This window comes from Ctenopharyngodon idella, chromosome 13 (genome assembly GCF_019924925.1).
Source record: "Ctenopharyngodon idella isolate HZGC_01 chromosome 13, HZGC01, whole genome shotgun sequence".
Classification (NCBI taxonomy): domain Eukaryota; kingdom Metazoa; phylum Chordata; class Actinopteri; order Cypriniformes; family Xenocyprididae; genus Ctenopharyngodon; species Ctenopharyngodon idella.
This window is the reverse complement of record NC_067232.1, coordinates 1,102,846-1,117,150: the sequence shown is the minus strand read 5'-3', so window position 1 is coordinate 1,117,150 and position 14,305 is coordinate 1,102,846. Positions and strand designations below refer to the sequence as shown.

The window sequence follows — 14,305 nt, the reverse complement described above, 5'->3', positions numbered from 1 at the left end:
TCTTGCTTTCTTCTCTGTCTGTGCACTTTTTCAAAAAGTCACAAACATGACTCCAGGTATTGGCGGCTGGGATTCAGCCAGAGAGACTCAAATGTCAGGAGCCAGAGTAGAAGTCCAACTCTCGATATAAGGACACTGGGCAACTGAGCTCTCAGTGGGAGAATTTTTTTCATATTTTAAGTTCTTCTTGTAGCTTTTCCTGTAATACCTAAACTTATTCAATGGATTTTTTTTATTTTAGGATGTTTGAATTGTATGTGGCCAGTTGTATTTTTATTTTGAACTTTTGTTTTTCAACAAAACTGCATGATACAGATTCAGATTTTTTTGGCATTCTCTGAAAAAACTTATAAATGATTTGCATCCAGATCTTAACCTGTGGTTTTAAGCACTGTACAAATTACCCTTGGTTTATACCATATTCAGTGTTGGTACTGATACTGCATGATACCAGTTCAGATTTTTTGGTGTTCTCTGAAAAAAATGTATAAATGAATTTAATCCAAACAAATTTGCCTAGCCATATGAACAACAAAAATATCACCTCAATATTTTTATTTTATTTATTTTTTTTATTATCATTATTTTTTTATATTTGCTTAGCCATATGAATAACAAAAATATCACCTCAATATTTTATTATTATTTTTTACCCTGTCAACGTGCAGACCACTGACCTAGACCAAGAAAGCCTATTTTATTATATATTATTTGCTTTGCCTCTCAAGCTGATCATATCAGCTTTGGGCTTTTCAAAATATATTTGAGTATTTACTTTGACATACAGCTGATTTTACAGTTATTAGTAGCCTTTGGGGCACTACTTTAAGGGAGGTTCTTTCTTTTTGTACCTTATGTATAAAATCTCCTGCCTACTCAGCATTAGGTTGGCAACACTACATTGGGGGAAATGGATTACCATGTCTGGCTTGGGAAGAGAGAGAGTTTTAGTCTAAGTGGGAACAGTGGCAGAGTTATCCAGTGCGTGTTGACCCTTGACCCACAGCACAGGCCTGCAGCAGCAGTACCGAGAGTGTCAGGAGCTGCTGGGACTCTATCAGCAGTACCTCTCCCAACAGCAAGAGAAACTCAACAAGTCTATCACACTGCTCAATCAGTCCTGCTCCCACAGCAAGGTGAGTACTAAGAGAGAGTGTGTCTGTGTGTGGGAGAGCGATAGAGAGAGGCCACAAATGGCTCAGACAGAACATGTGCGTGCACTGAATTTGTATCCTCTATACTATGTTGGAATTTCAGTTGATCAGTCATGGCATTGTATAACCATAGCAGGCAGAAATTCATTTGAATGGCCCACTATCTTTATATCCTGGCAGACCAACCAATTTATCAGCTGTTATTTGGCCATTTTGAGATTGTGAATGCTCACCCAGAAAATTTTTCTTTTTCCTTAAAAAGTAAATATTGGGTGAATTAATCTTATTTCGATTACACATTTGAAAGATTCTTTTATCTACTATGACTTTAAGTGTGTGTTTTTTTATATATATATATATATATATATATATATGTGTATGTATAAAATTTCATTGTTTAATACTGACCTGTGTCTTGCACATAGTCAAAGAGAGAGATGAGACCACCAAGGTTGCAGTTGCACGAAACATGAAATGGCATTCATGATTCATTTTACTTCTGTAATATGACATTTTGAAATGAAAGAGAATATTTGAAAAGGAACAAATGAATCAATGCCACATATTATCCATCTGAAGTTGTTTAGACATCATCGGAATTCACTGCTGTGGCAGAATATGTATGTATGTATTTTTAATAGAGGTCGACCAATTTATCCTTGCCGATAGTTTTTCCGGGTTGTGTCTGTTGCAAGAGCTATATTAGGAGACTGGAGCATGTTTGAATGTCTTTTGTTTACTTCAATATTTATTCATATAATTAATATATTCATATTAGATTTATATCATTTAGCACATTTTCATGGTTCAGTACTTATTTAAAACTGTTTTACTTAGTGTTATTTTATTTTATTTTATTTATTTATTTATTTTTTTAAATTCAGTATGCATTTTAAAAACTATCTGCTGATTAATCGGTTATCGGCAAGTATGGTCTAACCTAGTTATCGGTATCAGTAAAATCCAATATCGGTCGACCTCTAATTTTTACACACATTTGGAACAATTTCTGCAACAGAACTATTCATATCAATTCTCAATTTTCATAAATAAAAATATATAAAGAACATTATAAAGAAATTATAAATGAATTGCATCCAAAAAATGAATATGAATATAAATAACAAACACCACATATCTGGGGGAACTATTTAGTAATATTCAAAACTAGTGTATTTATTTATTTATTTAATTCAACCCACAGACCACTTTTATGACCACTTATAAATCTTTCATGACCACCAGTGACACATCCTGTCTGAAGAGGGTGACTAACAGATATTCAACAAATTAAAAAAAAAAACACAAAAATATCTACCCCCTTTTATTGCTCACAACTATCATAGGTCTTTGGGTTTTTCATGATAATGCCAACGTTGCTCACAGCAGGCGATTTGAAGTCCAACAGTAATTGCCTTGAAATGTGTTGAAGGTGAATTTGTTACAAAAGCACTGTTTTGATGGCTTTAGCGGTGGTGATTTTAAAGGGGGTGGATTTAGAGAAGCAGCCTCTCAGAGAGGGGTTTTGGCATGCTGACACTTTAGCATCTATAACTGTTAACCTGTCAGCACACTGAAACCCTCTCAGAGAAGTTCCATCTCTAAATTTATCCCCTTTAAAGCACTGTTACTAAAAATATTAAAGCTAAAACAAACCTCAATAAAGGAAACTGTGAAACTCATATGTTGTTTTAGTTTAGAACGTGCACCCTGTGCACCCTTCATCTTAAGCTTGTATAAGGGAAATGAGCTTGTCCTCTCTGAAACCTTGGCTGTGAGTAATGTATGTTTACATGCTCCACGACCTCCTCTTGAATTAGTCAGTGGCCCTTTTCTGTCCCCTCAGAGGTGGACGATTCTCCTTTGTCCTGAATGTTTATCTCTTTGGTGATTGACCTTGGGTTGTTGCATCCTCTTGGGATGAGCCCACCCTCTCTGACTCCCTTGAGTAAAACCTGCTTTCGTTGCTACATTATTAAAAGGTCAGAGGTGACGTGTATAATTTCTCTACTTCTGCTCCATCCCACAGATTCCTAGTAGTGAGGGGGTGCTCAGAAGGTCTTTGGGTGGGAGAGGAACTGCTTTGGATGGATCTTACTTGGACCTTCCTCCATCAGGAAGTAGAACCGAGAGAGGTGGGTCAGTGGAGTGCACTCATTCTTTCTCAACGGGACCTTTCAGTGCACCTTCCAGCAGCGAGCAGAACTGCGAAGTCTATGACAGGCACACCAATCGCAATTCTGAAGGTGGACATAGTGATCCCAGGTTCTCCAACAGGGAGCCCTCAGCCGGTGATGCCTTGAAGCTGCATGTTGCCTCTGAACCCAAGTGCTCTCATCAGTGCCACAGAATGGAGAGTGACAACATGCATGGTGCTAATCGAACTGGACTAGCGCCGCCGCCTGGTCGGGAGAACTGGGAGGAGAAACGACAGTGTCTGCTCCTGCACAAGAAACAGCTGGAAATGGAGAGGGAGAGAATTCAAGCTCGGTTGGCTCAACAGGAAGAAAAACTTCTGCTCCAGAACCAGCAACTCCGTCAGTCTTACCTTCAGTACAGCAAGTAAGAGCCTGGCACAGGACCTTTGTTTAATGACTAATAATGCATACACAGAAGTTCATGCACCTAGAAAGTATTTATAGTTCACTGTACTATAATCATGATTTTTGTCTCATTAAAAAATCTAAATAAGTCCTGCTATTTTCGGTGGTAATCGACATTGTCACAAATTCTGTTAATACAGCCTAACTTGATCTGAACCATGAAAATTCTTTTAATTTGTCTCTTTTGAAGGCTTCAGGAAGCAACTACAACAAACTTTGAGAAACCCCTAAATGGAGACAGCAGTTTTAATGAAGGTCCACAGTCCTGTTTTGTAATGGATCAGGTAACACGCAGGTAAATATTGACTTCAAAACTGCATTGAATGCAAAAAGTGCTGGAGAGATAAAAATAAAAGATAAAAATAAAAAATCTTTAAATATACAAAATTTCCCTGTTCAAAAGATTGGGGTCAGTGAGAATTTTTTTTTTTTTTTTTTTTTTGAAAGAATAATTTTCAAAGAATCCTGAAAAATGTAACAGTTTTTACAAAAATATAAAGCAGCACAACTGTTTTCAATATTGATAATAATAGAAATTGTTTTTTGAGCATCAAGTCAGCATATTAGAATGATTTCTGAAGGATCATGTGACACCTATGACTAGAATAATGACTGCTGAAATTTCAGCTTTGCCATAACATACATAAATGACATTTTAAAATATATTAAAATAGAATAGATATGTTCAATTGTAATAATATTTCATAATATTATTGTTTTTAGTGTATTTTTGGTCAAATAAACGCAGCCTTGGTAAGCAATTCCAACTTTTAAACAGTATCTTTCTCTCTCTTTCTTATACAGCAGTGAAATAAATGAGGGAAAGTCACACATTCTGCAGGGAACTGTTCGACAACCATTGAGTAATAAACAGTCACAGGGACACACATCAAGTATTCAGCAACCTACACCCAAGCTTTCACAAGGTATGTTCACAAAAAATTATGCTGAATATGTTATTCCTTTCTGCTTTTTACTTTACCTTCTTAATTGGAGATTGAGAAATCTCTCATTTTCTCCCTGCAGAGATCTCCATTACCAGGAAGGATATGGCCACTTCTCCTGTGATTCCAGAAAGCTTCCGGACATCTGCTCTTCCTAAAATTCCCCCTCTTGGCCTTCCCAGCACTCCACAGGCCTCCAGGTGAGTTAAGGTATCCCTCAGGGTTCTGTCTTTGGTCCACTCCTGTTTTCTATGGCATGGATTGGCTTCTTTATACAATCATCTAAGTCATCCCAGCCTATCTAACACAACCAATGTGTTTTACCACACCCTTTCTGTATTTTTAGATGAGTAAAACATTTAATTTTGCCATTTGCCAATTGTGCGGTCACTCTGCCAATTTAAGATTCTGTAGAAACGCTGCTGTTGCAATTTAAAGATGGGGGGAAAACTCCTGGTGCTTGAGAGAAGCCACTTTCAGGAAACTCAAAGAACCACACAAGTAAATGCAATTTAACATGTTCAATTCAAAGAAAAGTGAAAAGAAGGAAATGACAGCAATTTTGGCTCAACAGCACAGCAGGGGCCAAGCCCATGTATTAATTGTGTTTTTGGAGTCCCTGCCTTTGTGATAGAGCTTCTTAATGCAAGAATGTGAAATAGAAGAAGGGGAAGGAGAAGTGGTATGTGGGGGAATCTGAATAAAACAGGGGAAAAAGGGAGAAGTAAAGGAAGAGGGGAAAAAAACGAGGAAGCTGGTTTGGGCCGAACGCAGTGCGAGGCCTGTTTGATGAGTTAAATGAAGATTTTTGCCGGCCAGCGCTGAGGCTGACAGGAGCCAAGCTGAGTCCCATTAGCTGGCGTAGCAGGGCCCAGCAGCAGGTGTAATTGAACCGAGTCTTCCAGCTCGGGCTGAGAACGCGCCGCCTCCCTCAGCTTAATGAGAAAGAGTGAGGCAGAGAATGAATCACTGACCGCTAGCGCGAGACACACTCTGGGATAGGGAAGGAAATTCATTACCGTTTTCTTTTAACGTAGAAAGGTAATTAATGTGACAGCATGTCTTTTTTCCCCCTCCCCCAACCCTCACTGCGAGAGAATGAGCATGTCTCGTTTAGCGCGCCATCTCTGAAAAATGCAGATTATTTGTAAGTCGTTTGTTAGCCGTATTTCTTCTTTTTTTTCTAGGAGAAAATCTACTGACTTCAGAAGTAATTGCCTTTTTTTCCTCCCTCTGTTATATGTTATGGTGAATATTTTGCATTAATATGTTTTTTTTCTGTCTCCGACGTTTCATTACCGAGCCAGAACTTTTACAGGGGCCGGGAAAATTAGGTTGCTTTGTGTGCAGCCATGATATTTGTGGGAGGCATACCAAGAGAATGTCAAAACTGACAGGGAATTGAATACTTTTGTATGCTTAATATGTACCAGGGAACTTGATAAGGGCCAAATGTGATCTAAGACTAGGACAGAGATGTGTCAGTTAATGAACAGTCAAATTGTTGAATAATTTCAAGTGACCATTCCAGATTCACCTTTCATTGTGACATCAAGCAGCTTTGAAGCATTAAGTCAAAAATATGTGATAAAATAGGCAATGAAATAGATCTTTAATTAGACATTTCGACTAGGACGGTCAGTCGATTTAAAGATTTTAGTTGAATTAATGTTATTCCAGTTTTGTAATTGCACTTGTCAATATTTACTTAGAAAGGCATCTAGACTGAATTGCTCAAATGGTAAGAAAATCTCCACAGAATTCAAATTTCTGTACTTGCATCTGTCATGCAAGTCATATTTTGATTTTAAAAGGACACACTTTCCTTTGTTGATGATCTTGATGATTAGTAGAGCATCATGGGAAACCTCCCTTACACACTAATACCAAACAGGCACATAAACTCTAACAAGATACCCTGACTAGCGCTATGGAAAGTTTATGTATGGACGATAAATGTTTTATTGTATCCCACTGTCTGGAGGGTACTTTTGCATTATTCAAATCCAAACTTGATTTGAGGAAATCAATGAAGTGTGTCGTTTATTTATTTATTTTTAAGAAGCCAGAGGTTGGATGCTGCCAGGCTGTCTCCTGGACAACCTCAAGTCTGATGGGTCTGATGCCACAGGGACACACTTTAGAAGAACAACCAAATGCCCTGTCAGCCCACAATGAATCAATAAACAAGCTCTGTACTACTATGAGTTTGCTTAAAAGGAGAAAGATGCCCTGGGGAAATAAGTTTGGGTTAATGAAAATGATTATGGATTATGGATCTTGTGTCTGCTAGAGATCATAACATTTCACTCCACCTGAAACAGGTAGTTTTCTTTGAATGTCAGTATGCTTTGGGATTTGTTTTGTGTTTCGAATTCAGGGATTTTAAGTTTTTGCTAAGGCAAGTGGCACTATTTCTATTTTTCATAGTAGGTAGGGATGTTTGTCATCCCGTTTGTGGAGAGTAATGATTGAGGAGAGGTATGTGCTATTACTTTTCTTAGAAACCAGACTTACTATTTTCACATGGTGGGCTATAAAACTGTCGTAAAATTCCTCGCATTGATAAAGAGATCAGAGATTTTGTGGTTGGCTCTTTTGACTTAGTTAATTTTTTTTACTATTTATGTTGCAATTTTATATTACTATTTATGTTAAATAAATTCATACCATCGTGATGGTGTATTTTTCATTGCAGGCTCCACTCACATTTCCTTTTTGGAAAATATAAAAATCTTGTTCGAGTTCATCTTGCTCAGGAGAGTGGACTGCACTGTAAGTGTCACAAAAGAGGGAAGGCAATGAATTATGCAGTCAGACTGATAAAACTCAACAAGCTCTGCAAGAGTCGTCAAAACAATACACTTATCAAACCACGTCCTTCTTTCAAATTACCTCCACCTTTTTAAATTAACCTGTGCAGACTTGGGCCATCTCTTGTAAACTTCTCTTCACTTTATAAGGGGAGTAAAAATTGTGTATCATTAAAATTTTCAGGGCTGTTTTGATAGAGCTGAAGTGAGAAATGTCAGTGCTCCTGCCCATGCCCTGTGCTTCTCCTCAGCTTACTATTGATTTGAAAGAAAATTGACATGCAGTTCTGTCGGTATTTGCCTTTTAGGATTTTTATATTACTGTTTGGGTACAAATTTGTTTGGGCTCTCAGGCGTGACGGACATTTTTAATGAGAACAGTAAAATAAGTTGAGTCGGAGGCAAAGGAAACTGATAAACTGTCTTTTGTTTGGAATTATTGAAGTAGAACCTGATTCTTTCTCAGTGTCTTTCACCCTCTCTCTGTATTTTACTCTTCCTCTCTCTCATTGATGAGAGTAGGAGCTCGAGGTAATGCGTTAACCTGTAGAGATTCTCATATATTGTTTATACCATGTTGTGATTTCAAAAAATCCACCACAAGCGCAGAAAACTAGAGCCTATTCTTCAAAAGAGTATTGCAAATGGCTGATCGCACTGAAGACAGCTTTGCTGATTAGAAGTCACTTACATTTTTCTTTAATTTATTTCAATTTATATTATAATTGTATATTAAGATCATTATGTATTAAATATATTCATTTAAAAATATTATAATATAAAAATAATATAATTTGTATTACTTTATTAGCTTTGTAAAATTTAAGAATTCAGTAATTGATTTTATTTTTCTCTTCAATAATCTAGAGACTTAAATACTGCTATTGTACTCTACTTTTCTTTTCCAGGCATCTTGAACTCTGTTCCCAACCCCTAGCTGATTCGTTGAATGAACAGATAGCTTTTGGGATTAGCAAACCTCCTCTTAAGTGATATTAATGTCTCGTGGTCATTCGCCAGTGGACCTTGTGAAAAGCAATGAAAGCTTTTGGGTAAATATGACTGCCAAACACATTAGCATTCTCTCCGGCAATTTCCTCCTACCAACGCCCTAACATTCCCCTCCCCCGCCCAAACTACACCTACCCCTTCCCTTGTTATAGATTGTGACCGGCGGTAAGAAATGCATTATTCATATCGGCAATGTCGTCCGTTGATGGATGGCTGTTTGAGAGGCCTGTCCGTTAAATAAATCAACAAATAAAAATGCTAATTCTCACATTTCTAGAGGGAGCCTTGCCAAAGTCCCACCCCATCAGCCATCCACCCTCAGTGTAAGCTCTCTTTCTCTTTCTCTCTGATGCACATGTGCAAAAGAATTGTCGGATGACAATCGATTGTCATTCGCCCAAACGACAAAATGAGATTCCCAGATTGGACATTACTGTCATTGTCATAGGACTGGATTAAAACGAAACCTAGATTCAAGTTTCAGGCTTAAAAGCAAAAGAACATTAAGCAGCTTGATCCATTATGATGTCATGAAATATTTGTAACATTTTTTTATACTGACATTCAGTAAGCAAGTCTCTTTCTCAAACAGTCTTGTAACTGGCTGTGTAATCGCTAGCAAATGAAATATAACTGACAGATAAAGTGCAAATGTTGTTTGCTTTTGTTAGTTATGATCATAATTCCTGTTACATAATATTTATTGCAAAGTAATTTTATTATAAATGTCCCATTTATACAAAATAACAGCAACATCAAAGAGAGTGCACAAAAACATTCAGTGTAAAATTTCAAGTGTGAAATGAACCATTCTTTATTATGTTTGTATTACTGGAATATGGGTTGACAGGTTAACAGTGCAAAAACAATGTATGAGTCAACATTAAAGGGTTAGTTCACCCAAAAAGGACATTTCTTTCATTAATTACTCACCCTCATGTTGTTCCAAACCCGTAAGAACTTTGTTCATCTTTGGAACACAAATTAAATTTTTTGTGAAATCTGAGGGTTTCTGAACCACAAATAGGCAGCAACGTCATTGCACCTTTCAAAGCCCAGAAAGGTAGTAAAGACATCGTTAAAATAGTCCATGTGACTACAGTGGTTCAACCTTAATGTTATGAAGCGACAAGAATACTTTTTGTGTGCAACTTTATTCAACAATTTCTTCTTTTCCCTGTCAGTCTCTTATGCTATTGACGTAGTATAAACAGTCCAGTGCTTCTGGGTTCTACGTCAGAACGTGACTCATTTTTCTGGTCGACTAGTAGTCGTTCATATTAAGCATTAGTCAACTAATCGCACGTTTATTAATAAACCATATAAATAATAATAATGAGCCTTTAATGCCTACACAGCCTAATCAGCGTTCAAGCACATGAATAAAAGTAGATTTTTCACAAATTCAAAAGCTGTATTACTCTTATCTGTATGACCAGAAATCAGTGGAGTATTTTAAATGCAAGTGATTGCAAGCACACTATTATGCAGCTTTCAAACTCTGCACAAACACTTGAATAGCGCACATTTTTCTAGGTTAACGTTAAAGTGAGCAGCCATGTAAAGTTGCTACTACTTACATGTTTTATATGGTAAGCCATATTTGAGGTCGAAGAATGAGCGTTTGGATGTCCTGCACAATGTACTGTATTTACCATTTAGACCAGCTGTTAATGATCTGTCACAGACTGCGTGAATTCGCCATTTCCTGTGGAGTTTTTTTTTTTTTTTTTTGCGACTAAGCGACTAATAATACACTATATTGCCAAAAGTATTGGGACACGCCTCCAAATCATTGAATTCAGGTGTTCCAGTCACTTCCATGGCCACAGGTGTATAAAATCAAGCACCTAGGCATGCAGACTGCTTCTACAAACATTTGTGAAAGAATGGGTCGCTCTCAGGAGCTCAGTGAATTCAAGCGTGGTACCGTGATAGGTTTCCACCTGTGCAATAAGTCCATTTGTGAAATTTCCTCACTACTAAATATTCCACAGTCAACTGTTAGTGGTATCATAACAAAGTGGAAGCAATTGGGAGCAACAGCAACTCAGCCACGAAGTGGTAGGCCACGTAAAATCACAGAGCGGGGTCAGCGCATGCTGAGGTGCACAGTGTGCAGAAGTCGCCAACTTTCTGCAGAGTCAATAACTACAGTCAATAGAATCACGCTTCTCTGTCTGGCAATCCGATGGACGAGTCTGGGTTTGGCGGTTGCCAGGAGAACAGTACTTGCCTGACTGCATTGTGCCAAGTGTAAAGTTTGGTGGAGGGGGGATTATGGTGTGGGGTTGTTTTTCAGGGTTTGGGCTTGACCCCTTAGTTCCAGTGAAAGGAACTCTTAATGCTTCAGCATACCAAGACATTTTGGACAATTTCATGCTCCCAACTTTGTGGGAACAGTTTGGGGATGGCCCCTTCCTGTTCCAACATGACTACGCACCAGTGCACAAAGCAAGGTCCATAAAGACATTGGTGTGGAGGAACTTGACTGGCCTGCACTAAGTCCTGACCTCATCCCGATAGAACACCTTTGGGATGAATTAGAGCGGAGACTGCGAGCCACGCCTTCTCACCAACATCACTGCCTGACCTCACAAATGCGCTTCTAGAAGAATGGTCAAAAATTCCCATAAGCACCCACCTAAACCTTGTGGAAAGCCTTCCCAGAAGAGTTGAGGCTGTTATAGCTGCAAAGGGTGAGCCAACTCCATATTAAACCCTACGGATTAAGAATGGGATGTCATTAAAGTTCATGTGCACGTAAAGGCAGGTGTCCCAAAACTTTTGGCAATATAGTGTATTTTGGTCAACTAAGCCTCTTCTCGTCGACTAATGTTTAGTCGACTATTAGGGGGCAGCCCTATCTACATCATCTCATCTTTGGCCCCTCCCACTGGCATGTTAATGAGATGGAGAGAAGAGAGATACAGGATCACTGAACTAAAAATAACATTACCTTCTAAAGAATCCTAATACTTGGAAAGTGGTTATTTATTTTTAACTATGTGAATGTCTCAGTAGAGCATTATTTGTTTTTTCAGTACATTTCACTGTGGATTCTTTGGTAAATCAGTTGCAATTTCTGCGAAGGCTTTGCAAACAGATTTTTACTGTGGATCTCTTATATAGGACAGTAAGCTATAGTTTTTGTCTGACAGAACAGCCAGTATAGTGCAGCATATGTAGGTTTGTTAATGGTGAATGGTCACTGCCTCCAGAGTACAGGGTCAGAGCCGTAACAGTGGTTAACAAACTGCAGTGGGTCCAGGTGGTCTGTCTAAGGTCCAGCTTCTCAGAGGTCTTCGTATTGTGTGAAGTGAGATCAACTGGCCTGTAGTCCTTGGGGAACCGGGGGATTCCGATCTTTGGCAGCGGAACAATGCAGGATGTCTTCCAGAGCTAGGGCACCTTCATCAGTCCCAGCATGAGGGTGAACAGGTGCTCAGGCACCCCACCTAGATGGCTGTGTGAACATGTGTTCAACACTCTGGGGATCAATCCGTCAAGCCTCAACTCATCTTTACCTGTGCAGAGATTCACCAGTTTGTTCAGTCCTCACCTGGTCAAGGAGTAGGTATAATTTTAGGTTTTAAAGGCATAGTTCACCCAAAAGTGAAGAGTCTATCATCATTTATTCACCCTGATGTCATTTTAAACCTGTAAGATTTGAAATATTCTTTCATCAATTTTTTTTTAAATATTGTGTTCCATGTAAGAATGTTTTTAGGCTGCTTTTTTTCCAATCAGTGACAATTGTTTGTGTTGCCAAGCCTCAAAAATGACAAAAAAGCACCATTAGGGGCCATTCACACAGAACATGTCTTTGAGTCTAAAAACGCAAGACGCAGCGCTCAGGATTAGTTAATAAAGTTTTAAATATGGATATTTTTCTTACAAAACCCCATCGCTTCACTTCAGAAAGCCTTTATTAACCTCCTGGAGCCATTTGGATTACTTTTATGATGGATGGATATATTTTTTTTGCTTCAAAATGTCTAAAAAAATTTTTTTTAAATATATTTCTGATTGTGTTCGTCTGAAAGAAGATAGTCATATACACCTAGGATGGCTTGAGGGTAAGTAAAGCTTGGGGTAATTTTCATTTTTGGGTGAACTGCCCCTTTAAACATGAAAAAACACTGTCAATGTCTCTTTCAATTAGAATTACAACTTCAATTTCTACTATAAAGCGGCATTTCAGTGTATTCATGCTTTTACTCACGGACGTCAGACCTCGATGGACTGAAAAGAAAAAATTAATCAGAGAAGATTTCCATGTTAAAGAAGGTGGAGCCTCAGAGCCACACCTACCTATTACATCATCGGCATGGACCAATGGTAGTATGAAGGTGTTTATCAGCTAGAGCAAACTTTTCCAGAAAGTTTGCTTTGGCAAGCTGTTTCAAACTCCCATAACTAACACAAAATATACGTTATTTTGGACTGATTTTGTTTGAAATGACGTCACACCAGTTCTTTTTTTTCGATTTCACTTGAAGTATATCAGGGCCTTTAGAGGGCAGCTACCTAAGTAGGTTGTAAGCAGCTCACTTGGTTTTGGAACAGAGCTAATGTGTTGCCCGAGAAGGATGGAAGTTTTTTGTTTTGACAACCTTTAATTTCTATTTACCTTTCTGTGAAAACATTTTGAGATGTACTTGACCGATACTTTTATGATTTCATACCCAAAAAGTGTCAGACATGAAGGAAATAGTGGATGGCGTGTTTCTCAGTGTCTTGTATAATCATCACTATCATGACCATGAAGCAAATACTGCTTTCAAATGTCAGAGGCACTCAGTGGATGGCACCGTTTTCTGCCTCTCATAGAAGCTGAGATCCCTTTCACGCACACACACATCTGTATGAATACCCACTCATCCCTTCTGCTGCATGGATGCAAATCAATGCTGTTTAGAATGAGCAGTGAATTATGTTAGCAGCATCAGTGGAGCGTGCTTTAAGAATTCATGTTTTATATCTGAAATGTGCACGTCTGTACTCGATGAATAATTTATTAAGCACCTCGACTGAGGGGTTGAATCTTTATTAGCTTAATCTTTGTTTATTTATTCTTTTATTTATTTATCTCCTCGCTCAGCTCTCTTAGTTTTCCTTCCAAACTAGGGAAAAAAAAAAAAACGTGCTGGCTTGTTCTTCATATCCATCCTAAGGCCACATGTTTCAAAGCCTGTGAAACTATTTCTCTAGTCAGATGCAACATTGTTTTTTTATGTAGGGGAATCTGAGGATGTGCGGCATTCTGAGCAGTATGTAAATTATCATGCTTTTTTATATCCCACTTGTCCACTTCTGTTCTGGTGTATAAAATAATTGTGACATTTCCTGAGTCTGAACCTGCTTTTTTTCCCCCTCATTGTTAGGTGGGATGATTCTTTGATGGAGCTGTTGGACATTTTTAGCCCTGTATCCAACCTAGAAGGATGCCGAATCAACCCCTCATCCCGGAAGAGTTTCGTCGCCCCTCGGGCTTCTCAGAAGACCCTTTTCTCTCCTCTAGGCCCCAGTCGGTCCTCTTTGCAAGACCTGGAGGAGAGTGAGATCTTAGAAGACATCTTTTTCATCTGTTGAAGGGTTGTAATGGCGACTCAGGTTATTTGTTGGAATACAAGAACTTATTTGAATGGTCATTATTATTCATGTGCTCTTAATTCTGCCTTTTAAAGTCTTGAAATAATTATGGTCTTATTATTATTTTTTTTTTTTAACATATTCAAGTGTTGTTTCTGCCTTAATAAAATGTGTTTATTAATAAA

At 38.2% G+C, this 14,305-nt stretch overlaps 1 protein-coding gene across 2 annotated transcripts in view; it reads left to right on the top strand.

The window, feature by feature from the left end:
- The window catches only part of LOC127524736 (protein hinderin-like), a 23,487-nt gene extending 9,182 nt beyond the window's left edge, over positions 1–14,305 (top strand). For both annotated transcript variants that reach the window (XM_051916552.1, XM_051916553.1), the window contains exons 6-11: positions 1,012–1,136; positions 3,184–3,716; positions 3,948–4,052; positions 4,562–4,683; positions 4,784–4,901; positions 13,913–14,305. In XM_051916552.1, the coding sequence (XP_051772512.1) occupies positions 1,012–1,136; positions 3,184–3,716; positions 3,948–4,052; positions 4,562–4,683; positions 4,784–4,901; positions 13,913–14,120 (1,211 nt within the window). In that variant the 3' untranslated portion in view covers positions 14,121–14,305. The remainder of the gene's footprint in view (positions 1–1,011; positions 1,137–3,183; positions 3,717–3,947; positions 4,053–4,561; positions 4,684–4,783; positions 4,902–13,912) is intronic.